The sequence below is a fragment of the Plecotus auritus genome (genome assembly GCF_963455305.1).
Source record: "Plecotus auritus genome assembly, chromosome: 15".
Taxonomy (NCBI): domain Eukaryota; kingdom Metazoa; phylum Chordata; class Mammalia; order Chiroptera; family Vespertilionidae; genus Plecotus; species Plecotus auritus.
In genome coordinates this window covers 1,835,291-1,862,466 of record NC_137781.1, presented here as the reverse complement: position 1 = coordinate 1,862,466, position 27,176 = coordinate 1,835,291, and the positions used below count along the sequence as shown (strand labels likewise).

Here is a 27,176-nt window from a genome sequence, read left to right as displayed (position 1 = left end):
GGAGTGTGCAGGAGGCAGCTGATCGATGTTTCTCTCTCATCGATGTTTCTGACTCTCTATCCTCCCTTCCTCTCTATAAAAAATCAATAAAATATATTAAAAAAAAATAAAAGAAACATCCATGATGAGAGAGAATCATGGACCAGCTGCCTCCTGCATGCCCCTTACTGGGGATGGAGCCCGAAACCCAGGCATGTGCCCTTGGCCGGAATCAAACCCGGGACCCTTCAGTCGGCACGCCGACGCTCTACCCACTGAGCAACACCGGCCAGGGCTCAGATGGGATTTTTTAACTGGGTCTTGAGGATCGAATAGGAGTTTGCAGGTGGGTGTTAGTGCCGTAGGAGCAGGGGTCAAGGAGGCCGGTTCTGCGTGCTGCTGCATGAGGGCCAGGCTCTGGTCCCACGGGGTGTGGGGCAGTGTGGGCCAGGGCTCCACGCACGATGGTTTGGCCCTATGAGCCCCCAAGGGTTCTAAGCATGGGACGCACAGGGCCTGGTGGCCAGGGGTGAGAAGAGGGTTTACCGCCCTGCTGGCGTGGCTCCGTGGCTGAGCGTCGACCTACGAACCAGGAGGTCACGGTTTGATTCCTGGTCAGGGCCCATGCCCGGTGGCGGGCTCGATCCCCAGTGGGGGGTGTGCAGGAGGCAGCCGATCCATGATTCTCTCTCATCATGGGTGTTTCGATTCGTCCCCGCCGCGCCCTCCTCCCTCTGCCCTGCGGGGGCGGGGGGCACCGGGAGCTTTGGATCGGGACTGCGCCTGGGAGGTCTGGGCCGCGGAGAGCGCGCACGTGGAGGGCGGCCGGTGCTGCGAGCCTCACACGAAATAACTCGGTCAGTCTCGTCACGGCTCCGTGCAGTAGGTTCCTGTATTGTTCACACTTTAAAAAAATAAGTTTTTATTGAATTTTAGAGAGAGGGAGAGAGAGAGAGAGAGAAACATCCATGATGAGAGAGAACCATGGATCGGCCGCCTCCGGCACACCCCACGCTGGGGATCGAGCCCGCCACCCGGGCGTGTGCCCTGAGCTCCAACCACTGAACCACACAGGCTGGGCTCAGAGGACTGGATCCTGGGACTTTTCCAAGGGGAGAGCTGGGCGTGGAGGGAAGGAAGTGCCTGGGGTCCACGGGACGGGCTCCTGGGTGTGGGACAAAGGCCTGTGGGAGCAGCTGGGCCCCCGTGGGGTCAGCCAGCTGTCGGGGCCGGATTCCTCCGCAACCGCACGCGGGTGGCCTGGCTCTTGTCCTGCGGACGGGCCCTGGGTGCTCAGACGTCGGGTACGGCAGCTGTGCCCACCCAGCCCTTGGGGCCCCGCCCCCCAGGACATGCTTTTTATTTTATTTTTAAAGGAAAAAGTAAGCCCTTTAGATATATATACATATGTTTTTTAAGATACTTTATTTTATTGATTTTTTAAATTTATTTTATTTTAAATATATTTTATTGATTTTTTACAGAGAGGAAGGGAGAGGGAGAGTTAGAAACATCGATGAGAGAGAAACATCGATCAGCCGCCTCCTGCACACCTCCCACTGGGGATGTGCCCGCAACCAAGGTACATGCCCTTGACCGGAATCGAACCCGGGACCTTTCAGTCCACAGGCCGACGCTCTATCCACTGAGCCACACCGGTCAGGGCAGGATTGTTTTTATGGGAAAGGAACCTGCTCATGGCGCCCTGGAGGGGTGGGGCCGTGTGGGCCGGTTTCTACAGCAGGAATGATGGGTCGGACCTGGGAGGCACGTGACCCCAAAGGGGGTCGTTGCCCCGGGCAGGCATGTAGCGGGGGCTGATGGACAGGTGGCTGGGTGTTCCCTGCGGAGACGGGCTGCTCGGAGAGGGGAAGGGAGGCGGTCTCCTTGTAAAAAGCAGGTTTTCTCATGGGGCATGCGTCCCAGGAGACAGCTGGGGGGGCCGGGGAGGGACCGGACCCCGTGAGGGGCGCCCGCTTTTCGGAGCACAGACACTCGGAGGAGCCCGTGCGGGCGGGGTGGGGAGGCAGGTGCCTGGACAGTCGCTGGTGGTCCTCACCCTGGAGGGGGGTGGGAGCAGGCAAGAGAGCTGATGGAGGACCAGAGCACACACACATGTATGTGCACACATGCGCACACATGCATGTACTCACGTGCAGACATGTACACACAGCCACACATGCGCACACTTGTCTGCAGGCATGTGCACATGCACATAACAGCTACACACATGCATGTATGCACGTGCATGTGCGTGCAGACACGCACTGCATGTGCACAATCACATACGTGTGTGTGCACGCTCATGCATGTGCACACGTGCACCAACACACACACACATCCCTTCCTCTCTGAAATCAATAAAAATATTTAAAAAAATAAATTTTAAAATGTCACATACATGGAATCATACAGCATGTAGCGTGTTGGATCTGCTTTCTTTCACACATGTACTTAATATTCACATGTGCTGGGTGGGTCACGGTGGGGTTTTGTTGTTGTTTTAATATAAATATATTTTTATTGATTTCAGAGAGGCAGGGAGAGAGAGAAACATCCATGAGGAGAGAGAATCACGGATCGGCTGCCTCCTGCACACCCCCCACTGGGGGAGGGAGCCCGCCACCCGGGCATGTGCCCCTGACCGGGAATTGAACCCTGACCTCCTGGTTCCTAGGTTGACGCTCGGCCCCTGAGCCCCGCCGGCCGGGCTGCGGCTGCTGCTTTGATTGCTGGAGCGTACCCCCCGGTGTCGGTCTGAAATGGACTTCTCCTGGGCCCGTTCCTCTCAGCCCTCCCTCGCAGGGCCAGGCGTGCGGTCTGTCCTCACGAAACGCGTGTCTCTGAGCTCTTCCCGCGGCCGTGACCCCGTGCCCTCTCTCCCCAGGCCCCCAACCGCCAGCTCATGACCTACTGGCTGCAGGAGCTGCAGCAGAAGCGCTGGGAGCACTGGAACGGCCTGGACATGGTCAAGGGGGACGGCAGGACGTCGCCCACCCCCGGCGACTGCCCCCAGGGCCTCGTGGCCAGGGGCGCCCCAGGTGAGTCACTTCCTGGGCGTGGCCGCCATCCGGCCCGCACGCCAGCCTCGCGGGGAAAGTGGGCGCGGAGGTCCGGGGCCTGACCAGCCGTGATGCGGGGGCGGCCCCCCACGCTCCCCGGGCGCCGCCTCGGCCAGAGCTGTATGCAGGCCTGGAGTGACCTTGGGGCTCGGGCAAGGTCAGGGCCCAGCACCCTGCAGGGGACACGGCCGCGTCGGCAGGTGGGGCGTGTGCGGGTGGGACCCCGTGCGACTCCCGGGCCAGCCTGGCCCTCCGCCCACCTGGAGGCACAGAACCCACGCCTGCACGTCATGTGGGCTGGGCAGAGGGGTTAGAGTTCACACAGCTGTGTAGACATGGGGGAGGTTTCGCAAAGACCCCGCCTGTGACCCAGGCATGTTCTCTAAGAAGACTTGCGTTTTTTAAAAAATATATATTTCTTGCCCTGGCCGGTGTGGCTCAGTGGATAGAGCGTCAGCCTGTGGACTGAAGGGTCCTGGGTTCGATTCCAGTCAAGGGCACATGCCCGGGTTGCGGGCTCGATCCCCAGGGTGGGGCGTGCAGGAGGCAGCCGATCCATGATTCTCTCTCTCCTTCTCCCTCCCGCTCTGAAATTAATAAAAATATATTTAAAAAAATTAAAAATATCTCTCTTCATTGATTTCAGAGAGGAGGGAGAGAGAGAGAAGCATCCGTGATGAGCGAGAATCATGGATCGGCTGCCTCCTGCCCGCCCCACCCTGGGGATGGAGCCTGCAATCCAAGCAGGTGCCCTGAGCGGGAATCGAACCCTGATCCCCGGTTCCTAGGTCGATGCTCAGCCACGGAGCCGCGCTGGCCGCCCGGTCCTTCCTCCTTTTAAGCCGAAACGCGGTGGCCTGGGGGCCGAGGAGACACGGAAGCCCACGTGTGGCTCCCTTCGCGTGGCCCGGGGCCCGTCACGTGGGAGTTTAGCGTTTGTGCCTGTGACGTTTGCTCATCCGTTCAGCAGCGCAGGCCCCTGTGAGCGGCTTTCCCCTCCCTCACAGCGTGTCCCGTGGGCGGGCGTGAAGAGGGCGCGAGATGGTGTGAGGGCCCAGGGGTGCAGAGGCCCCTGGGGGGCGGGGCGAGCCTGGCCGTGGGTGGTCAGGGCCTCTCTGAGGAGGGGGCCGCCAGGCTAAGACCTGTAGGGGGAGCAGGAGTCAGCCAGGGGCAGGGGAGGAGAGGAGGGGGGCGCTGGCCCCGGTGGGGAGCAGTGGGGGGAGCCGGGCCTGAGGCTCAGCCGGGCTGCGGTTGAGGGAGCCTTGACCTCCAGGTTTGGGACTTGGGACTTTATCCTCAGAGCAGCGGCGTGTCTGAAGGTGCATGTGTACACGGGACTAGACGTCCACCCATGTCTAATGTCTAGATCGCTGCTAAGAACAAATAACGGAACTGCGCCCGACCGGCGTGGCTCAGCGGTTGAGCTTCCTTCTAGGAACCAGGAGGTCAGGGTTCGATTCCCAGTCAGGGCACATGCCCGGGTGGCGGGCTCGATCCCCAGTGGGGGGCGTGCAGGAGGCAGCCGATCCGTGATTCTCTCTCATCATGGATGTTTCTCTCCCTCTCTCTCCCTCCCTCTCTGAAATCAATAAAAATCCTATCTAGCAAAGAGGTAACATGCAAATTAACCCTCACGCCCTCACAAGATGGCTGCCTACGACAAGGCCAGCAGGGGGGTTAGTGAGGGACGACCAAATGACTGAACAGCAGGCTGCGTGAGGCGGCCAGGCCGGAAGGGGGGCAGTTGGGGGCAACCAGGCCGGCAGGGGAGGCAGTGAGGTGCAACCAGGCTTGCGGGGGGGAGGGGGCACTTAGGGGCAACGAGGGGGGCAGTTAAGGGTGACCAGGCTTGCAGTGGGGGGCAGTTGGGGGTGACCAGGCTTGCAGTGGGGGGTAGTTAGGGGCGACCAGGCCAGCAGAGGGGGGCAGTTGGGGGCAACCAGGCTGGCAGGGGGGACAGTAAGGGGTGACCAGGCAAGCGGGGGCGGGGGGGGGAGACACAGTTAGGCGCGACCAGGCCGGCAGGGAGGGGGCAGTTGGGGGTGACTTGGCCAGCAGGGGGGCCAGTTAGGGGTGATCAGGCCAGCACACAGAGGCAGTGAGGGGCAATCAGGCCAGCAGGCAGGTGAACGATTAGGAGCCAGCAGTCCAGGATTGAGAAAGGGATGTCCGACTGCCGGTTTAGGGCCTGTCGGACATCCCCCAAGGGGTCCCGGATTGGAGAGGGCGCAGACTGGGCTGAGGGAAACCCCCCCCCCCCCCCGTGCATGAATTTCGTGCACCGGGCCTCTAGTAAAAATATATCTATTAAAAAAAAAGGAACAGCGTAGGTCTAACAGCAAACTCCTCAAGCACAGCCTCTGTCCGCGGGTGCTGGGAGATAAAGACTCGGGGGATTCTGGGACTTCTGCGTGCCCGTCCGTCCGTGTCCTGAGGCAGTGAGTCCCCTGACCACTGCTGTCCCCACGTGGACCCGGGATGCTGGCGGCTCCGCGTCCCCGTACAGACCGACAACCAGGCAGGAGTAACAGTATTGCAAAAGCCGGGAAGCCGCTTCTTATTCACGGCAAACAATAGCATTGAGAACGGGCCGCCTGGCCACCGCCCTCCTGGCCTCCGCGCCGGCTCTGCTCCCCGCCCCCACCCCCGGCCCCACTTCCCCAGGAAGCTTTCCGGCGTGGGCCCGTTGCAGCAAGGCCGGGGTTGCCTCGTAACCTTGGGGTTTTGTCTTCGCCCTGGGGGCCCGCGGAGGGGCCGCCTCACCTCGCGGCCAGCCCACACAGGAAGGGGGGGCTGCACGCGGCCCCCCAGGTCCTCGAGGCAGTTTCCTGGCCCCGCTTAGAGGCGTGTGCTCTGCCCCAGCCCAGAGCTCAGCTGATCGGACCGGCGTCCCCACCGCCAGGGTTCAGGGCTCCATCTAGTCAAGAGCCATCCAAAGGCCCGGCCAGTGTGGCTCAGTGGGTAGAGCGTCAGCCCACGGTCTGAAGGGTGTCCCGGGTTCGATTCTGGTCAAGGGCACGTACCTCGGTGGCAGGCTCCTCCCCCACCCGGGCCCTGGTCGGGGCACATGCAGGAGGCAACCCATTGATGTGTCTCTCTCACATCGATGTTTCTTTCTGTCTCTCCCTCCCTCTTCCACTCTCTCTAAAAAAAATAAAAAGAAAAATCAGTGGAGCCCTGGCCGGTGTGGCTCAGTGTTTAAGCATCGACCTAGGAACCAGGAGGTCAGGGTTCGATTCCTGGTCAGGGCACAGGCCCGGGTTGTGGGCTCGATCCCCCGTGTGGGGCGTGCAGGAGGCAGCCGGTCCATGATTCTCTCTCGTCATGGATGTTTCTGTCTCCCTCTCCCTTCCTCTCTGACATCAATAAAAATATATTTTAAAAATCAGAAATAAAAGAGGGAGCACTGGTGGTGGACGGGTAGGGTAGCACCCCGCCCTCCTCTCTCTCAAGCAGGCCCCGTGGCATGTCCTGGAGCCGCGGCTTGGAGGGGGGTCCGGACGCCAGGGACTCGATGTATGCCCTGTGACTAGCTTGCCATTTTTAAAAATATGTATTTTTATTGATTTCAGAGAGGAAGGGAGAGGGAGAGAAAGAAACATCCATGACGAGAGAGAATCATGGACCAGCTGCCTCCTGCACGCCCCCCACTGGGGATCGAGCCCGCAACCCGGGCCTGTGCCCTGACTGGGAATTGAACCCGGACCTCCTGGTTCCTGGGTCAACGCTCAACCGCTGAGCCATGCCCGGCTGGGCCCCCGAGGATATTTTTCCATTGATTTTTATGGAGAGTAGAAGGGACGGGGAGAGACAGAGAGAGAGAGAAACATGGATGTGAGAGGGACACATGGATTGGTTGCCTCCTGCACGCACCCCGACCGGGGCCGGGGTTCGGCCCTGCAACCGAGGTACGTACCCTTGACCAGAATCGAACCCGGGACCCTTGAGTCCACAGGCCGACGCTCTACCCACTGAGCCACACCGTCCAGGGCTCTATGATCTACTTTAGGTCAAAACGGTTGCAGAACACAGAAGCCACCCAGGTGTTGCTGCGCCGTCTCCGTTAAAGCTACGCCGCCCTGTGTACAGTACAGGTGTTTGCGGAGAAAATCGGTCTGTGTTTGGGGGGGGTGGGGGGGGCGGGTCAGGGTCCCTGGGGCAGCTCGGAGTCACCAACCTCTGTCTGCCCCTCTCCCAGACTTCCTGTACCCACACCCCAACGATTCCGCCGAAAAAGCCCGAACCGTCCTCGCTGTGGACGCGGCCCCCGGAGAGCTGGTGGGAGAACAGGCCGCGAGCCAGCCGGCCCCGGGGCCCCCCAACTCCATCAACTTCTCCCTGAAGCAGTGGGGCGCCGAGCTCAGGTGAGTCCCGGGGGCGGGGGTGGGGACGTGTGAGGACACGTGGTGATTTCCTGTAGGAATGTTGTCACCTGTCCCTCCTGGGTCTGGTTCTAGCTACTGTTTTTTCTCCTCCCGAGGAATAGGATTTCCGTACTTCTTTGCACGCCAGCCAGGTCTTTGTTCTCTTGGATGACATGTATAGTGCGTTTTGACCTTCAGGGTGCCGGGGTTTTTTGTCTTCTATAAATATTCTTCTTTTAAAAATATTTTTTATTGATATTTTTACGGAGAGGAAGGGAGAGGGAGAGAGAGCTAGAAACATTGATGAGAGAGAAACATCGATCAGCTGCCTCCTGCACGCCTCCCACTGGGGATGTGCCCGCAACCAAGGTCCATGTCCTTGACTGGAATCGAACCCGGGACCCCTCAGTCTGCAGGCCGATGCTCTATCCACTGAGCCACACCAGTTAGGGCTTTTTTTCTTTTTTTAATTGATTTAAAAAAGAGAGGGAGGGAGAGAGAGACAGAAACATCCATGATGAGAGAGAACCATGGATCGGCTGCCTCCTGCACGCCCCCCACTGGGGATCGAGCCCACAACCCGGGCCTGTGCCCTGACCGGGAATCGAACCCTGACCTCCTGGTTCACAGGTCGATGCTCAGCCCCTGAGCCACGCCGGCCGGGCCAGGTTATACTCTGTTGCTAACGTGAATAGCGCCGAAATGATTGTTCCTGCTCGTGCTGCTGTGCACGTGGGGGGACGCGTCGGGGAAAGGCTGGGTCTTCGGGGAGACGCCTTGGGCTTACCCGTCAGTGGCTGGTGTCTCCATGGTAACAGCACCGACGTGTGCTCTCCCAGCGTCTGATCCTATCGGACCATCCAGCCCCAGGCGTGTGAGGTGACGTTCTGTTGTACGGTGTCTTTTCTTTAAATAACACATTTTGGCCCTGACCGGTGTGGCTCAGTGGATAGAGCGTCGGCCTGCGGACGGAAGGGTCCCGGGTTCGATTCCGGTCAAGGGCATGGACCTTGGTTGCGGGCACATCCCCAGTAGGGAGTGTGCAGGAGGCAGCTGATCGATGTTTCTCTCTCATCGATGTTTCTAACTCTCTATCCCTCTCCCTTCCTCTCTGTAAAAAAATACATATATACATTTTTTTAAACATATTTTATTGATTTTTTACAGAGAGGAAGGGAGAGGGAGAGAGAGTTAGAAACATCGATGAGAGAGAAACATTGATCAGCTGCCTCCTGCACGCCCCCCACTGGGGATGTGCCCGCAACCAAGGTACATGCCCTTGACCGGAATCGAACCTGGGACCCTTCAGTCCGCAGGCTGACGCTCTATCCACTGAGCCAAACCGGTTTTGGCCATATATACATTTTAAAAAATAAGAAAAAATGAAAGCAAATATTAAAAAAAAACAAAAACGCATTCGTTTCCCCCCTAGGAATTCCATGTCTTCCTTCCGCCCGGGAAGGGGCCAGGACAGCCGGAAGAGCGTGTTTTACACACACGAGGAGTGGGAGCTCCTGGACCCCAGCCCCAAGGACCTGGAGGAGTCGGCGACGCAGGAGGAGAGGCGGAGGCAGGCGCCCGAGGGAAACAGAGGTACGGACGGGCTCCCTCCCGGTCCCTCGCTCCCCACCGCCGCCTCCGGCCACAGGGAGCAGGGAGCCTGCCCGGCAGGGAGTCTGCATTCTCTTCATTTCTTGTTTATTTTTTAAAAAACATCTTTATTGATGTCAGAGAGGAAGGGAGAGGGAGAGAGAGAGAAACATCCATGATGAGAGAGAATCATGGATCGGCTGCCTCCTGCACACCCCCCACACTGGGGATGGAGCCCACAACCCGGGCCTGTGCCCTTGACCAGAATCGAACCCAGGACCCTTCAGTCCTCAGGCCGATGCTCTGTCCACTGAGCCACACCGGCCAGGGCTCTTTGTTCTTTTTTTTAAGCTATGTTTTTATTGATTTCAGAGAGGAAGAGGGAGAGGGAGAGAGAGAGAGAAACATCCATGATGAGAGAGAATCACGGATTGGCTGCCTCCTGCACACCCCACACTGGGGATCGAGCCTGCAATCCAGGCCCGTGCCCTGACCGGGAATCGAACCCTGACCTCCTGGTTCCTAGGTCGATGCTCAGCCCCTGAGCCACGCCGGCCGGGCTCCTAAAAAACACGTTCATTCCAGCTTCATTGTTAAACCTGAGGACGGTTATAGTAACGCTTGGACGTTATCTCATTTCCCCATTGTTCCTTCCATGTCTGCCTCCCTCGGCCTTTCAATCGAGGAGGCCACAGGCCCCCCCACCCCCCCACCCCACACACCCAGTTCAGGTTCGTCTTGCCTGTTTTCTGGTTTTCTGAGAATGAAATCTGTACAGCGCTGACTCCGTGTGTCTCCCTTGACGTTTCAAATGCATCTTTGAATCCGTCTACACTAAAATGTACTTGGGTCCCTCGGTACCCTTAAATACCAATTTCCGTGGATAGAGCGTCGGCCTGCGGATGGAAGGGTCCCGGGTTTGATTCCCAGTCAGGGCGCGTGCCCGGGTTGCAGGCTAGATCCTCAGTGGGGGGGGCGTGCAGGAGGCAGCTGATCCGTGATTCTCTCTCATCATGGATGTTTCTCTCTCTCTCTTCCTCTCCCTTCCTCTCTGACATCAGTAAAAATACATCCTATATAATAAAAGGCTAATATGCAAATGGACCTAACAGCGGAACGTCCGGTCGCTATGACACCCACTGACCACCAGGGGGCAGGTGCTCAATGCAGGAGCTCCCCCCTGGTGGTCGGTGCGCTCCCTCAGGGGGAACGCCGCTCAGCCAGAAGCCGGGCTCACGGCTGGCGAGCGCAGCGCTACAGATGTCTGACTGCCGGCTTAGGCGGGCGGGCCTGAGCTGTCAGTCGGACATCCCCCGAGGGCTCCTGGACTCTGAGAGGGCACAGGCCAGGCTCAGGGACCCCCCGCAAGTGCACATATTTCGTGCACGGGGCCTCTAGTTTAAAATAAAAAAATAACGTGTGTTTACAATATTTACGTACATTTGGAGTTTTTTGTTTCTTTTTGACTAAGGGCAAGTTAGCAAAGGGTCCCTAGGATGGCTGATGCCTGTTCTGGGAACCTGCTGTCTGGCCCCATGGGGTGCCCTGGGGGAGGGGACCCCGTGTTCCCAGGGTACCATGGGCCCTGGAGACACCCCCCCACCATCCTCCCCAGACCTGTGTCTCTGTTCTCGTTGGTCTCAACGTGCCCGAGATGGGAAACGGTGGTGTGAACACCGACGTAGGCAACTGAGCTTTTGAAAAGAGATTTTGCGCCGAAACCGGTGTGGCTCAGTGGATAGAGCGTCGGCCTGCGGACGGAAGGGTCCCGGGTTCGATTCCGGTCAAGGGCACGGACCTTGGTTGCGGGCACATCCCCAGTGGGAGGTGTGCAGGAGGCAGCTGATCGATGTTTCTCTCTCATCGATGTTTCTGACTCTCTCTCCCTCTCCCTTCCTCTCTGTAAAATATCAATAAAATATATTTTTAAAAAAAAAAAGAAAAAGAAAAGAGGTTTTGGAAACGCAGCTTGGGTTTTCCAAAGCCGCTTTGTCATGCATCCCCGTTGGGGCCTGACGAGGCAGAGGTTGTGCAATCCAGCCAGAGTGCAATCCGTCCACGTGGCCACGTGGTGCGTGCGGCCTTGTCAGGAAGCGTCCGGCCGGCTGGACTCAGCGCAACCAGGGACGGACCGGAGGGGCAGAGGCGGCTGGGGGGTGGGGGGGGCGGCCTCCTCGGAGGGAAGGCGAGTGACGGCGAGAGGCTGGGGTTTCCCGGAGTCTCCACGCCAGTTCTGTGTCCGTGCAGGAGGCACCGGCTCGGGGTTCCTCTTCGATCTGGGCCGTGTTCCCTACAAAGGCAAGCGCCCCCTGAAAGACATGATCGGGTCGTACAAGAGCCGCCACAGCAGCGGGGACCCCGCCCCCGAGGGGACGCCGGGGGCACCGGGCACCAGCAGGGCCTCGGACCCGGACGTGCAGCGGCAGGTGCAGAGCCAGCAGGAGGAGCTGGAGCGCCTGCGTAAGGAGCTGTCTAGCCAGAAGGTAACTCACCCTCCTCCTCCTCCTCCTGGCTCTCGGGCCGCGTTTGAGTTTCCAGGCCGAGTGCAGACCCCGGGGGGCTCAGGGGAGGGGGTGTCCGCCCCTCACTCACTCCCCCGACACCTGCTCTCACTCTCAGCTTCAGCCCAGAGTCCTGAGCAGTTAAAAGACTTTGTGAGTCCTGCCTGGCCGGTGTGGCTCAGTGGTCGACCTAGGAACCAGGAGGTCACGGTTCGATTCCGGTCAAGGGCACACGCCCAGGTTTAAATATATTTTATTGATTTTTTACAGAGAGGAAGGGAGAGGGATAGAGAGCCAGAAACATCGATGAGAGAGAAACATCGATCAGCTGCCTCCTGCACACCCCCCACTGGGGATGTGCCCGCAACCAAGGTCCATGCCCTTGACCGGAATCGAACCCGGGACCCTTCAGTCCGCAGGCCGACGCTCTATCCACCGAGCCGCACCAGTCAGGGCGATCATCATGGATGTTCCTGTCTCTCCTTCTTCCTCTCTGAAATCAATAAAAAAATAACATGTATATATATTTTTAAAAAGGACTTCCCGTGTCCTATTCCACAGCACTTTCCTTCTTGACTGATCCGGCCCATAATGACCCTAATTGCCCAGCCGGCCGGTGTGACTCAGTGTCAGGCTCACGGCTTTCACACGGCCCGGGCGTGCTCACCGGAACCGCCGCTGGTCACGGCGTGTGTGTGCCGTGGCTTCCTGTTTCCTGTGATTGTCCTCTGCGCCCGTCTTCATGGAGGCGGTTTTATCTCCTCTCTATTTGTGAGATCCTTCCAGAGGAAGTTCAGTATTAAATTGTTTCCAGGGCCCTGGCCGGTGTGGCTCAGTGGGTAGAGCATCGGCCTGCGGACCGAAGGCTTCTCCCTGGCCCTGGCCCCAGCCCTGGTGGCAACCCATCAATGTGTCTCTCTCACATTGATGTTTCTCTCTGTCTCTCCCTCTCTCTTCCACTCTCTCTCAGAATCAGTGCAAGTGCTTACGGCTCTTTTTGAAATTGTCCAGCAGGTCTTCTGCCTTTCACTGGAAGGCCCTAAAAAAAATAAAATCTGTAATAATAAAAGTGCAATATGCTAATTAGACTGGACAGCCAAACGACCTTCCGGACGTCATTCCAGATGTCCTTCCTGATGAAGCCGAGGTGGCGGGGGCTGAGATAGAGTGGTTAGGGGCAATCAGGCAGGCAGGTGAGCAGTTAGGAGCTTTCAGGCAGGCAGGTGAACAGTTAGGGGCGATCAGGCAGGCAGGCAGAGTGGTTAAGGGCAATCAGGCAGGCAGGTGAACAGTTAGGAGCGATCAGGCAGGCAGGCAGAGTGGTTAGGGGCGATCAGGCAGGCAGGTGAACAGTTAGGGGCGATCAGGCAGGCAGGCAGAGTGGTTAGGGCTGATCAGGCAGGCAGGAGAGCAGTTATGGGCGATGAGGTAGGCAGGCAGAGTGGTTAGAGGTGATCAGGCAGGCAGGTGAGCAGTTAGGGGCGATCAGGCAGGTAGGCAGAGTGGTTAGGGGTGATCAGACAGGGATCGGGCCTAAACTGGCAGTTGGACATCCCCCGAGGGGTCCCCAGATTACAAGAGGGTGCAGTCTGGGCTGAGGGACACCCCCCTCCTGTGCACGAATTTTGTGCACCGGGCTTCTAGTAAAAAGTAAAAATCAATGTAAAATTATCCTCAGGCGATCATTTTTCTCGGGTGAGGATAAAAAATAAAATGTTCCGAGTCAGGTTTCCGCGTTTCCTCACCTCCCCATGTGGCTCCGCGTGGACGTGTCACACGTCTGCTCTCTCATCCCATCCCCCTTCCCCGTCCCCCCCCCACCCCCGTGGCTGCAGGAGCTGGTGCGGCTGCTGCAGCAGACGGTGCGCTCCTCGCAGTACGACAAGTACTTCGCCAGCAGCCGGCTGTGCGACGGGGCCCCCCAGGACACGCTGGCGCTGCTGCACCAGAAGGACGACCAGATCCTGGGCCTGGCCCGCCAGCTGGACCGGCTGGGCCTGGAGAAGGAGAGCCTGCAGCAGGAGGTGCGCACGCTGAAGGCCAAGGTGGGCGAGCTGAGCGAGCAGCTGGGCATGCTCACGGAGACCATCCGGGCCAAGGACGAGGTCATCATCAAGCTGTCGCGGCAGCTCAGCGAGGGCGAGGGCCGCGCCGCCTCCCCCGCCCCGGCGCCCGGCTCCCCCACCGCCGGCCGGGACCAGCAGGAGCTGGACAGGCTCAAGGTGAGGGCTCCCCGAGCCCCTCCGGTCTCTGTGCGTCCACGTCCCTCGAGGGCTCCTGGCCTCAGCGAGGCTGCCATTGCTCCAGCCCTTTCGGCTCCCTCCCCTCCCTGCTTCCTGGCCGAGGGGCCTTTTGCTTATACGCCCGAGGGCGTCACCCTCCCAGGTCACCCACGGAGGCGCACGGTGGCCCCTCTGTGGCCGGTTCAGGACAGTCACCACCGTGACATAAATTCCTTCCCCGTCTCCTTCCCCGGCGCCATGGGTCCTGCCTGCCTTCGCTGCCGGTGGGGGGGGGGGGGGGCCCAGAGATTAACCCAAAAGTGCCTGGTAATCCGCTTTCAGTTCCTCAAGACTCACTCTAACATGGCAGGGCCCTTGGGCGAGGCAGCAAAGTATGAATGGTTTAGCCCGGCCGGCGTGGCTCCGTGGCTGAGCGTCCACCTAGGAACCAGGAGGTCATGGAGTGATTCCCGGTCAGGGCACAGGCCCGGGTTGCAGGCTCGATCCCCAGTGTGGGGCGTGCAGGAGGCAGCCAACCAATGATTCTCTCTCATCATGGATGTTTCTCTCTGTCTCTCTCTCTCTCCCTTCCTGTCTGACATCAATACAAATATACTTTGAAAAAATAACATTTAAAAAAATATATTCATGAGTGGCCAGATGATGATCTCTGAACGCATAATAACCTGGCCACTCCGTGTACATCCTATAGAATAAAAGGCTAATATGCACTTTGTCCCCTCAACCAGGAGTTGGACCAGCAGGCAGGCCGGCCAACCGCCCATGTCCCCTCCCCCTGGCCAGGCTGGCTGGACCCCACCCATGCACGAATTCATGTACCGGGCCTCTAATATATATATATATATATATATATAGTGTATATACACTGAGTGGCCAGATCATTATGCGTCCAGAGATCATCATCATCTGGCCGCTCCATGTAGAAAAATTAGTCCGCATTCAACCAATGTGAATTGATGGTTTTGTGTGTTTTTTTTTTTTCTTTTTCGAACAGGATAACCTGCAGGGGTACAAGACCCAAAACAAGTTTCTCAACAAGGAAATCTTGGAGCTCTCAGCGCTGCGGAGAAATGCGGAGAGGAGAGAGAGGGACCTGATGGCCAAGGTGGGCTGGGGGTCGGGGGGCACCCCTCACCTGGTGGGAGGTGCAGCTCGGAAGCCATTTGGAGATGGACTCCCGGCTGGTGTGGCTCAGTGGATAGAGTGTCCGCCTGCAGACCGAAGGGTCCCAGGTTCGATTCTCCATCCCCAGCAGGGGGTGTGCAGGAGGCAGCCGATCCATGATTCTCTCTCATCATGGATGTTTCTCTCTCCCTCTCTCTCTCTCTCTCTCTTTCTCCCCCTTCCTCTCTGAAATAAAAAAAATATATATTTAAAAGAAAGGAAGGGAGGGAGGAAGGGACTAGTTTGGAAAGCCGTTCAGGGCGCAGGCTGGAGGCACGTGCTCGCTGGCGCCAAAACGTAGTTGAAATCCACACAGTGCGGACGCCGCGGGCCGTGTCGCCGTGTCGGGGTTAGGCAGGCAGCAGCACCCCAAGACCTGGCTCCAGCCGCAGGTGCAGTGGCGATTACAGACCAATTCCCTGCGATTCCGAGGCCCAAGTTAAAGTTCTTTGCTTTTTTTTTTAAGTCCTCACCTGAGGATGTTTTTCCCATTGCTTTCCTGTAGAGAGAGTGGAAGGGGTATTTTTTTTTTTTTTTTTTTAGCGTCTCCGACTCAATTCCCGGTAGTTCAGGGAGAGGGGAGGAGGGGGAGAGAGAGAGAGAGAGGGAGGGAGAGAGAGAAGCATCGATGTGAGAGAGACACGTCGATTGGTTGCCTCCTACACAGGCCCCGGCCGGGGCCAGGGAAGGAACTGCAACCCAGGTCCGTGGCCTTGACCGGGAATCGAGCCCGCGACCCCTCGCTGCTGGGGCTGCCGCTCTAACCACTGAGCAACCGGCCTGAGCAGGGTCGTTTGCATTTTTTAAAAATATATATTTTATTGATTTTTTACAGAGAGGAAGGGAGAGGAAGAGAGAGTCAGAAACATCGATGAGAGAGAAACATCCATCAGCTGCCTCCTGCACACCTCCCACTGGGGATGTGCCCGCAACCAAGGTACATGCCCTTGACCGGAATCGAACCCGGGACCCTTCAGTCTGCATGCCGATGCTCTATCCACTGAGCCACACCAGTCAGGGCCCAAAGATTTTTTTATGAGCTTTCTCATTCAATAGTTTTTAGAAAATACTTGATTTCAGAGAGGAAGGGAGAGGGATTGAGTGATAGAAACATTGATGAGAGAGAAACATTGATCAGCTGCCTCCTGCATGCCCCACACTGGGGATCGAGCCTGCAACCAAGGTACATGCCCTTGACCGGAATCGAACCCGGGACCCTTCAGTCCGCAGGCCGACGCTCTATCCACTGAGCCACACCGGTTAGGGCTTAAATATATTTTTATTGATTTCAGAGTGAAAGGGAGAGGGATAGAGAGATAAAAACATCCATGATGAGAGAGAATCATGGATCGGCTGCCTCCTGCACACCCCCCACTGGAGATCGAGCCCACAACCCGGGCCTGTGCCCTGACCAGAATTGAACCCAGGACCCATCAGTCCGCAGGCCGACGCTCTATCCACTGAGCCACACCAGCCGGGCGGGGGTGTGTGTTTGATTTGCCTGCCAAGGTGGCCGTTGGGAGCCGGTCCTGGGCCGTAGTCCTCAGAAGGTGTCGATGGCGCGTGGGGAGGCCGCGTGTGGCCTGTGTGCCAACGGGCACCGGGCATGGTGTTGGCCACGGCCTGTGGCCTGCTTCCCCGCGCCGCCCGCACCTGTCCAGCACCGACACTGGGTCGGCATCCGGACATCCTCCGTGCCAGCCGGCGGGGAGGGAGCCGTGGCGGGCCAGGCTCACGGGACAGGTGCCCGGGCGTCAATCATGTCTCACCGCAGGCCCAGCGTCTCTGGCTCACGTCCTGGGGCCCGGCATTCCCGGCCGCCGCGGAGCCCGAGCCCGCTGTCCCGTCCCTTGTCCCTTGTCCCTTCCGCGTGGGTGACCCCCTCTCCCCCCGCAGTACGCCAGCCTGGAGGCCAAGCTGTGCCAGGTGGAGAGCAAGTACCTGATCCTCCTGCAAGAGATGCAGACGCCCGTGTGCGCCGAGGAGCAGGGGCCCGCCCGTGAGGTCATCGCCCAGCTGCTGGCCGACGCGCTGCAGGTCGAGGGCCCCGAGCAGGCCGAGCAGGCGCTGGTGAAGCCGCGTCTCGTCAGGTCGGGGACCTGCGGCGGGGGATGGGGGAACGGGGGCGGGGGGACAGCAGGGGGGGGGAAGCAGCAGCGGCGATTCCCAGGGGCTTCCCGGGGCCCTGCCTGTCATCGGATGCGGTGCCGAGCCCCCGTCCCGACCTCGGAGCCTAGGCAGCCTCCTCGCTCCTGGCCTCGGGGAAGGCGTGGCCTGAGCTCTGCACCATCACACATCCGGGCGCTTGTGTGAGTCGAGGGCCTCTGTGGGGTGCCCTGTGGCCGCCCCGCACGCGGTCACCCCCTGCAGAGCTGGAGAAGTTTGTTCCTCGCTCGGTTCAAATGCCTGGTTTTGTCCCCGAGGGCCCGGCGCACCTGCGCTCCCGTCCAGCATCCCTTTGTGGTCTTTTTTCTTTTCTTTTCTTTTTAAAATGTTTTAATACATTTTTATTGATGTCAGAAAGGAAGGGAGAGGGGGAGAGAGAGATAGAAACATCCGTGATGAGAGGGAATCATGGATCGGCTGCCTCTTGCACGCCCCCACTGGGGATCGAGCCTGCAACCCGGGCAGGTGCCCTTGACCAGAACCGAACCCAGGACCCTTCAGTCCGCAGGCCGACGCTCTAGCCACTGAGCCACACCAGCCAGGGCTCTTTTTTCTTTTTTTTAATCCTTCCCTGAGGATATTTTTCCATTGATTTTTAGAGAGAGTGGAAGAGAGAGGGAGAGACAGAGAGAAACATCGATGGGAGAGAGACACATCGATGGGTTGCCTCCTGCACGCGCCCCGACCAGGGCCCAGGCTGGGGAGGAGCCTGCAGCCCAGGTCCATGCCCTGGACGGGAATCGAACCCGGGACCGTTCGGTCCGCAGGCCGACGCTCTACCCTCTGAGCCACACCGGCCGGGCCCTTCCCGGCCTCTCTGCCGGGACCCGGCCGCTCACTGTCGCCTCGTGCTTCCCCCGCAGCGAGTACGACATCTACGGGTTCCGGACGGTCCCCGAGGACGACGAGGAGGAGAGGCTGGTGGCCAAGGTGCGGGCGCTGGACCTCCGGGGCCTGTCGCTGGCCGAGAACCAGGAGGTGTCCACGGGGGTCAAGTGGGAGAACTACCTGGCGGGCACCATGACGCGGGAGATGGCGCGCTCGCCGGAGCTGAAGGGCCTGGTCCGGGCGGGCGTCCCGCACGAGCACCGGTCCAAGGTGTGGCGCTGGTGCGTGGACCTGCACACGCGCAAGCTGCGGGGAGGGCGCGGCGCCCGGCTACTTCGCGGCCCTGCTGCGGGCGGCGCTGGGGAAGCAGAACCCCGCCTCGCAGCAGATCGAGCTGGACCTGGTGCGCACGCTGCCCAGCAACCGGCACTACGCCGGCCCCGCCTCCGACGGCATCCAGCCGCTGCGCAACGTGCTGCTGGCCTTCTCCTGGCGCAACCCCGACATCGGCTACTGCCAGGGCCTCAACAGGTGGGTGCGCCCCCGTGCTGGGTGCGCGGCCGTCTGCGGCCTCGGGCCCCCGCCCCCCAGCGCCCTCCTGCTCGGCCATAAAGAGCCCGTTAAAAAATACACACACGGAGCGGCCAGACGGTGGTGACCTCTGAACCGTGGTAGCCTGGCCCCTCAGAGAGAGAGAGAGAGAGAGAGAGTGTGTGTGTGTGTAGTAACCTGGCCACTCAGTGTATATTATATATATATATATATATATATATATATATATATATATATATTAGAGGCCCGGTGCATGAATTCGTGCATGGGTGGGGTCTGGCCAGCCTGGCCAGGGGGAGGGGACATGGGCGGTTGGCCGGCCTGCCTGCTGGTCGAACTCCTGGTCGAGGGGACAATTTGCATATTAGCCTTTTATTCTATAGGATAGACACTGAGTGGCCAGATTATTATGTGGTCAGAGATCATCATCATCTGACCACTCCATGTATATATAGAGAGAACCCAACTGGTGTGGCTCAGTGGATAGAGTGTCAGCCTGCAGACTGAAGGGTCCCAATTCGATTCCCGGTCAGGGCACATGCCCGGGATGTGGGCTCGATCCCCAGTGTGGGGTGTGCAGGAGGCAGCTGATCCATGGTTCTCTCTCATCATTGATGATTCTCTCTCTCCCTCTTCCTTCCTCTCTGAAATCAATAAAAAAGTATTTAAAAATAATTTTTAAAAAGTATATATACACATTTTAGTACATATATATATATATATATATATATTTGGCTGGTTGAGCGCCATCTTGTGCCCCAATAGGTCGCTGGTTTGATTCCCGGTCAGGGCACGTACTCAGCTTGCAGGTGCATGTGGGAGGCAACCCACCGATGTTTCTCTATCGAATTGATGTTTCTTCCTCTTTACTTTTCCCTTCCTCTCTATCTCTAAAAATAAATCAATAAAAATATTTTGTTTTTTAAAATATATTTTTATTAATTTCAGAGAGAAGAAGGGAGAGGGAGAGAGAGAGAGAGAAATATCCATGATGAAAGAGAATCAGCAATCAGCCGCCTCCTGCACGCCCCCCACTGGGGATGGAGCCCGCAACCCGGGCATGTTCCCTGACCGGGAATCAAACCCTGACCTCCTGGTTCCTAGGTCGACGCTCAACCACTGAGCCAGGCCGGCTGGACAATAAACAACATTTTTAAAAAAGAAATAAATTAATGCCCTCATCAGTGTGGCCTAGTGGATAGAGCGTCGGCCTGCGGACTGAAGGGTCCCGGGTTCGATTCCGGTCAAGGGCATGGACCTTGGTTGCGGGCACATCCCCAGTGGGAGGTGTGCAGGAGGCAGCTGATGGATGTTTCTTTTTTTTTTTTTTTTTTAATGTATATATTTTATTGATTTTTTTCACAGAGAGGAAGGGAGAGGGAGAGAGTTAGAAACATCGATGAGAGAGAAACATCCATCAGCTGCCTCCTGCACACCTCCCACTGGGGATGTGCCCGCAACCAAGGTCCATGCCCTTGACCGGAATCGAACCTGGAACCCTTCAGTCCGCAGGCTGATGCTCTATCCACTTAGCCACACTGGTCAGGGCTGATGGATGTTTCTCTCCCATCGATGTTTCTAACTCTCTATTCCTCTCCCTTCCTCTCTGTAAAAACATCAATAAAATATACATTTTTTAAAAATCTATTAAAAACAGCAGCGAATGAAGGGGGAGGATGTGCAGCTTTGCCTGAGACTTTAGGAAACGCCTGCAGCTGCTCGGAGAATGAGACTGGGCCTCGGGCGGCAGGGACGGGGCGGGGGGGGGGGGGGGGGGGGGGGGAGGGGGAGGGGCCCGGTCGGTCGGTGGGCGCTCACCTGTCCCCTCCGCCCGCCCGCAGGCTGGTGGCGGTGGCCCTGCTGTACCTGGAGCAGGAGGACGCCTTCTGGTGCCTGGTCGCCATCGTGGAGGTGTTCATGCCGCGGGACTATTACACCAAGACCCTCCTGGGCTCCCAGGTGCGTCCCCCGCGCTGCCGCTGCGGGAGGCGCAGGCGGCCTGGGGGCGGGGGCCAGGGAGGGGGGAGGCCCGAGGGCAGGGGCGGGGCCCCCTCAGCGCCCGGCCCAGCAGGAGGCCTGCTGCTCACGCCCAGCTCAGCCCCCTGTGCCCCGGGCAAGGCCGCCTGGCGGGCTGGGCAGGGTCCTGGCCGCCGGGAGCCCGGGTGCCCGCTCAGCTTCTCCCGGGGCCGAGGCCGGGCCGGGGTGCATGTGCCGCAGGCTCTGAGGGGCACCTGGGAGGCACCCCGGGGAGGACCCAGACCCGGGCAGGAAGGAGGCGGGTGGGAGGACTGAGGAGGCAGTGCGGCCGGCCGGTGGGCGTGCTCCCCGGGTCCCGTCCGAGGTGCGCATCTCGGGGGCGCGGTGTGTGTCCCGCTGCGTGGGCAGCCGTGGGCTCAGAGGGCACCGCCGGCCATCGGCCCCGCCCACAGCCCTGGGATCCGCGTGGACGTGCTGAGGCCCGCACGCCCCTTGGTGGGGTCGGGGGTGTGGCTCCGTGGACAGGGCCCCACGTCCACACGGGCTTGGCCAGCGACGGTCCTGCGTTCACGGGGCGGGGGGGGGGCGGGGGGGGGGCAGGGAGTGGGCCTCAGGCCCGTGGGGAGGGTGCTCGGGCACCTGCCGCCTGCCCGGCCCCGGCCCGCGCTCCGGAGCGGGTGGGCACGGCGGGCCCAGCCTCGGCCTCTGCCCTCAGGTGGACCAGCGGGTGTTCCGGGACCTGATGAACGAGAAGCTGCCGCGGCTGCACGCGCACCTGGAGCAGCACAAGGTGGACTACACGCTCATCACCTTCAACTGGTTCCTGGTGGTGTTCGTGGACAGCGTGGTCAGCGACGTCCTCTTCAAGATCTGGGACTCCTTCCTGTACGAGGGGCCCAAGGTGGGCTGCGGGCGTGGGCAGGGGGCGGGGTGCCCGCGGGGCGTGGGCAGTGGGCGGGGTGCCCGCGGGGAGTGTGGGCAGTGGGCGGGGTGCCCGCGGGGGCGTGTGGGCAGTGGGCGGGGTGCCCGCGGGGAGTGTGGGCAGTGGGCGGGGTGCCCGCGGGGAGTGTGGGCAGTGGGCGGGGTGCCCGCGGGGAGTGTGGGCAGTGGGGCAGGTGCCCGCGGGGCGTGGGCAGTGGGCGGGGTGCCCGCGGGGCGTGTGGGCAGTGGGCGGGGTGCCCGCGGGGAGTGTGGGCAGTGGGCGGGGTGCCCGCGGGGAGTGTGGGCAGTGGGCGGGGTGCCCGCGGGGAGTGTGGGCAGTGGGGCAGGTGCCCGCGGGGCGTGGGCAGTGGGCGGGGTGCCCGCGGGGAGTGTGGGCAGTGGGCGGGGTGCCCGCGGGGAGTGTGGGCAGTGGGGCAGGTGCCCGCGGGGCGTGGGCAGTGGGCGGGGTGCCCGCGGGGAGTGTGGGCAGTGGGCGGGGTGCCCGTGGGGAGTGGGCAGTGGGCGGGGTGCCCGTGGGGCGTGTGGGCAGTGGGGCAGGTGCCCGCGGGGAGTGTTGGCAGTGGGCGGGGTGCCTGCGGGGAGTGTGGGCAGTGGGGCAGGTGCCCGCGGGGCGTGGGCAGTGGGCGGGGTGCCCGTGGGGAGTGTGGGCAGTGGGCGGGGTGCCCGCGGGGAGTGTGGGCAGTGGGCGGGGTGCCCGTGGGGAGTGGGCAGTGGGCGGGGTGCCCGTGGGGCGTGTGGGCAGTGGGGCAGGTGCCCGCGGGGAGTGTGGGCAGTGGGCGGGGTGCCTGCGGGGAGTGTGGGCAGTGGGCGGGGTGCCTGCGGGGAGTGTGGGCAGTGGGCGGGGTGCCCGCGCGGTGTGGGCAGTGGGCGGGGTGCCCGCGGGGTGTGGGCAGTGGGCGGGGTGCCCGCGGGGAGTGTGGGCAGTGGGCGGGGTGCCCGCGGGGAGTGTGGGCAGTGGGGCAGGTGCCCGCGGGGCGTGGGCAGTGGGCGGGGTGCCCGTGGGGAGTGTGGGCAGTGGGCGGGGTGCCCGCGGGGAGTGTGGGCAGTGGGCGGGGTGCCCGTGGGGAGTGGGCAGTGGGCGGGGTGCCCGCGGGGCGTGTGGGCAGTGGGGCAGGTGCCCGCGGGGAGTGTGGGCAGTGGGCGGGGTGCCCGCGGGGTGTGGGCAGTGGGCGGGGTGCCTGCGGGGAGTGTGGGCAGTGGGCAGGGTGCCCGCGGGGAGTGTGGGCAGTGGGCAGGGTGCCCGCGGGGAGTGTGGGCAGTGGGCAGGGTGCCCGCGGGGAGTGTGGGCAGTGGGCAGGGTGCCCGCGGGGAGTGTGGGCAGTGGGGCGGGGTGCCCGCGGGGAGTGTGGGCAGGGGGGCGGGGTGCCCGCGGGGAGTGTGGGCAGGGGGGCAGGTGCCCGCGGGGAGTGTGGGCAGGGGGGCAGGTGCCCGCGGGGAGTGTGGGCAGGGGGGCAGGTGCCCGCGGGGAGTGTGGGCAGTGGGCGGGGTGCCCGCGGGGAGTGTGGGCAGTGGGGCAGGTGCCCGTGGGGAGTGTGGGCAGTGGGTGGGGTGCCCACGGGGCGTTGTGGGCAGTGGGGCAGGTGCCCGCAGGGAGTGTGAGCAGTGGGGCGGGGTGCCCGCGGGGCGTGTGGGCAGTGGGCGGGGTGCCCGCGGGGAGTGTGTGCAGTGGGCGGGGTGCCCGTGGGGAGTGTGGGCAGTGGGGCAGGGTGCCCGCGGGGAGTGTGGGCAGTGGGGCGGGGTGCCCGCGGGGAGTGTGGGCAGTGCCGCAGCAGAGTGGCCGGCTCACCTGGGCCAGAGCCATCCCGGAGGCTGGCGTGCCCCTGGGGTCGCAGGACAAGGCAGTCACTTGCTCGTTCCTCAGAAATACTGAGCGCTCAGACCGGCACGGGGTTGGATGCTTTAGACGCGGAGCCTCACCCTCTGTGAGGGGCGTGGAGTCGCCCCCATTGTGTGGATGGGAAGGTAGAGGCCCAGTGGTCGCTACGCGGAGGGTCAGGGGCAAACGCGGGTCAACTCCAGAGCCTCCTGCCACAGGCCTCCCACCCGGCTACTGGGTGTTTGTAAAACACCGGTTTTCAGTGAGTCCACGACACGCTCAGATGACGCGACTGAGAGAATGTGGTAGGAAGGAGACCTGTGATCGAGGGAATGCGGGGAGAGGCGGGCAGAGACGTGAGGGTGTGTGGTGGGGAGGAGGGCTCCGCCCCCCGCCTCCCAGTCTCTCTTTTTTTAAATATATTTTTATTGGTTTCAGAGAGGAAGGGGGAGAGAGAGAGAAAGAGAGAGAAACATCAATGATGAAAGAGAATCATTGATCGGCTGCACCAAGCCCGCACCGAGCCCACAACCCGGGCATGTGCCCTTGACTGGAATCGAACCCGGGACCCTTCAGTCCCCAGGCCAACACTCTACCCGCTGAGCCACACCACCCAGGGCTAGCTTTGTTTTTTTGTTTGTTTGTTTGTTTGTTTTTTAAAATATATTTTATTGATATTTTACAGAGAGGAAGGGAGAGGGATAGAGAGCTAGAAACATCCATGATGAGAGAGAAACATCCATCAGCTGCCTCCTGCACACCCTCCCGCTGGGGATGTGCCTGCAACCAAGGTCCATGCCCTTGACCGGAATCGAACCCGGGACCCTTCAGTCCGCAGGCCGACGCTCTATCCACTGAGCCACACCGGTCAGGGCTCTCTTTTTTGTTGTTGTTGTTGCTGTTCACCCTCACACGACATTTTCCCATCGATTTTAGAGAGTGGAAGGGGGCAGAGACGAGAGAGACTCATCGATGTGAGAGAGACTCATCGATGGGTTGCCTCCCGCACGCACCCTGACCAGGGCCGGGGATCAAACCTGCAACCCAGGTGCGTGCCCTTGACCGGGAATCGAACCCAGGACCCCTCGGTCCTCGGGCCGGCGCTCTGTCCACTGAGCCACACCGGCCAGGGCTGATGTTCGTTTTATGTAAACGTGATTCCGGCTCTTTTTCCTTCTTGACGGGAAGTGTCGGCCGAATGCGGGAGGGAGCACCCCGCCAAGGGCCTGCCCCCGATGTTTCTGTAAGGAGGCCCCATTGGTAGGAGAGTCGTCCCCCCGCCGACAGGTTGTCCATCCCCGGCCCCGATCAGGGTGCACGCAGGAGGCGACCTATTGCTGTTTCTCTCGCACATCAGTGTCTCTCGCTCACTCTCTCTCTCTCTCTCCTTTCCCCTCTCTCTAAAAACGCAATGAATCCCGGCCGGCGTGGCTCAGTGGTTGAACGTCAAACTATGAACCAGGAGGTCAGGGTTCGGTTCCCGGTCAGGGCACATGCCCGGGTGGCGGGCTCCATCCCCAGTGCGGGGCGTGCAGGAGGCAGCCGATCCATGATTCTCATCATCAATGTTTCTATCTCCCTCTCCCTCACCCTTCCTCTCTCTGAAATCAATAAAAAATATATGTACACGGAGTGGCCAGATGACGATGATCTCTGAACGCATAATAATCGGGCCACTCCGTGTCTATCCTATAGAATAAAAGGCTAATATGCAAATTGTCCCCTCGACCAGGAGTTCGACCAGCAGGCAGGCCGGCCGACCGCCCATGTCCCCTCCCCCTGGCCAGGCTGGCCGGACCCCACCCATGCACAAATTCATGCACCGGGCCTCTAATAATACACCCACACACACACACACACACACTGAGTGGCCAGATTATTATGCGTTCAGAGATCATCATCATCATCTGGCCACTCAGTGTATATATATATTTTTAAACTTTTTTTTAATTTTTTTTAAAATATATTTCTTTATTGATTTCAGAGAGGAAGGGAGAGGGATAGAGAGATAGAAACATCAATGATGAGAGAGAATAATTGATCGGCTGTTGGGGATCGAGCCCACAACCCGGGCATGTGCCCTCGGCTGGAATCGAACCTGGGACCCTTCAGTCCGCAGGCCGACGCTCTATCCACTGAGCCATACCGGCTAGGGCGACTCAGTGTATATTTTAAAATTAAAAAGCAATGGCAATTTCCTCCAATGAGGATTTAAAAAAAAAAGGGGGGGGGGCCCTTCCCGGTGGGAACACTCCCCAGTGGGTGGTTGCTCCGGGCCCAGGAGCCTGTCTCCCTAGGAGCCTGTTCCCCCCTGGAGCCTGTCCCTCCGGAACCCCATGTGCTGCTCTGGGTACAGACCCCGCCCCTCCCGCAGGTCATCTTCCGCTTCGCCCTGGCGCTTTTCAAATACAAGGAGGAGGAGATCCTGAAATTGCAAGACTCCATGTCCATCTTCAAGTACCTCCGCTACTTCACGCGCACGATCCTGGACGCCCGGTGAGCCCCCGGGGACCCTGCCCGCCCCTCCGCTCCCCAGCGCGGCCTGGCCTCCCCGTCTGGGTCGCAGGCCCCAAGGAGGTGCCGGGAAAGATGCTTTATCCACCCCACCCTCCCGCCCCCACAAACCCGTTCCGGCCTCCACAGCGGCGGGGTCCCTGGGACGGGCCTGGGCTGAGTGTGCAGGACGCGCCGGCCCTCCCCAGGCATCGAGGGGGACAGAGGAGGAGCAGCCTGGTGTTTGCAGAACTTGGGGGGCGGGAGGAGGGGGAGCTCAGGAGCCGGAACAGAGACCTGGAACAGAGCATGCGGGGACCCTGTGTCCTGTGTGCAGGGACAGGTCGCGGGGGTGCAGAGCGGGGCGTCACAGCCTGCAGTCCGGGCCCCAGGCCTCCCCGCTGACGCCGAGCCCTGTGCCCCCCCACACCCCCCCCCTCCCCAGGAAGCTGATCGGCATCGCCTTCGGGGACCTGAACCCGTTCCCGCTGCGCCAGATCCGCAACCGGCGGGCCTACCACCTGGAGAAGGTGCGGCTGGAGCTGACGGAGCTGGAGGCCATGCGCGAGGACTTCCTGCGGGAGCGGGACGCCAGCCCCGACAAGGGCGCGCTGGTCAGCGACGAGGAGGACACGTGAGCCCGCGGCCGGGACCCCCGCCCGTGCCGAGCCGCGCCCCCTCCCACGCCCACGCGGCCGGGGCGCCTCTGTTTACAGCCTCTTCCCGCCGCGCGCTCCGTCCACGCATCCCGGCCCGTGCGTCCCGACCAACCGACGGGTGCACGGCCGGGCCTACGGGTCGGTCCGCGCTTCTCAATGGCCTGTTTACAGGGAGGTCAGCGTGTGGGGGTCTGCGCCCCGAGAACCCCGGCGTGGGCGGCCTCCCGTGGGGGGCGCGTGGCTGCGTCCGTGGCCTGAGGTCCGAGCGAAGAAGCGACTTCCCTTGTTGAGAAGCGGCCCGTAGGGACCTCACAGCCTGGGGGGGCCCCTCTGCAGACACGCACGCACCCCAACTCCTCCCCGGTGTCGGCCGGTCGATCGGCAGGCACCCCGAGTCCTGAGGACGCTCCGTGCGTTTCAGAGGGGACGGGATTCCTGGGGGGACTGGCTCCCGTCCTGCAGGCAGGCCACCCCGCAGCCTCGGTCAGGGGGCGCAGGGCCTCGGTCAGGGGGCGCGGGGAGGCCGGGGTGCGGCCGGTCTCCCTGGAGGTTCACGCCCCCAGGAGGCGCGCACTCAGACCAGGGCGAAGACGCGCTTTCTCTCTGGTTGGGGGTGTGTTTCGGGGGGGTCCCCTCCCCTTCACCCCCCGCAGCCATTGCCGCGTGCCGGGTCTCCGTTCACCCACCGCCTTCGCCTCCCTTAAGGGGCCGGACGTGGGTTTGCGCCGCTGGGAGCAGGGGTTTGAGGTCCGGCTCCCGGGGAGCTGCCCTGCGAGGCGGGCCTGTTGGGGGGCAGCCTCCCTGCTCCCTGGGCCCCCCTCCCCCCCGGGCTGGGCCTGG

General features: G+C 60.9%; 1 protein-coding gene across 1 annotated transcript in view; it reads left to right on the top strand.

Annotated features, from left to right (window-relative positions):
- TBC1D2B (TBC1 domain family member 2B) overlaps positions 1–26,423 on the top strand; it is a gene marked incomplete at its 5' end in the record, with an annotated part of 35,508 nt that extends 9,085 nt beyond the window's left edge. Inside the window, 13 exon segments of the mRNA XM_080651473.1 lie at positions 2,867–3,020; positions 7,240–7,405; positions 8,838–8,998; positions 11,243–11,478; positions 13,332–13,718; positions 14,734–14,844; positions 16,800–16,993; positions 17,933–18,209; positions 18,211–18,428; positions 20,291–20,408; positions 21,142–21,327; positions 25,559–25,680; positions 26,123–26,423. Coding sequence (XP_080507599.1) covers positions 2,867–3,020; positions 7,240–7,405; positions 8,838–8,998; positions 11,243–11,478; positions 13,332–13,718; positions 14,734–14,844; positions 16,800–16,993; positions 17,933–18,209; positions 18,211–18,428; positions 20,291–20,408; positions 21,142–21,327; positions 25,559–25,680; positions 26,123–26,315 — 2,523 coding nt within the window. The 3' untranslated portion in view covers positions 26,316–26,423.
- Positions 26,424–27,176: the final 753 nt, after the last annotated feature.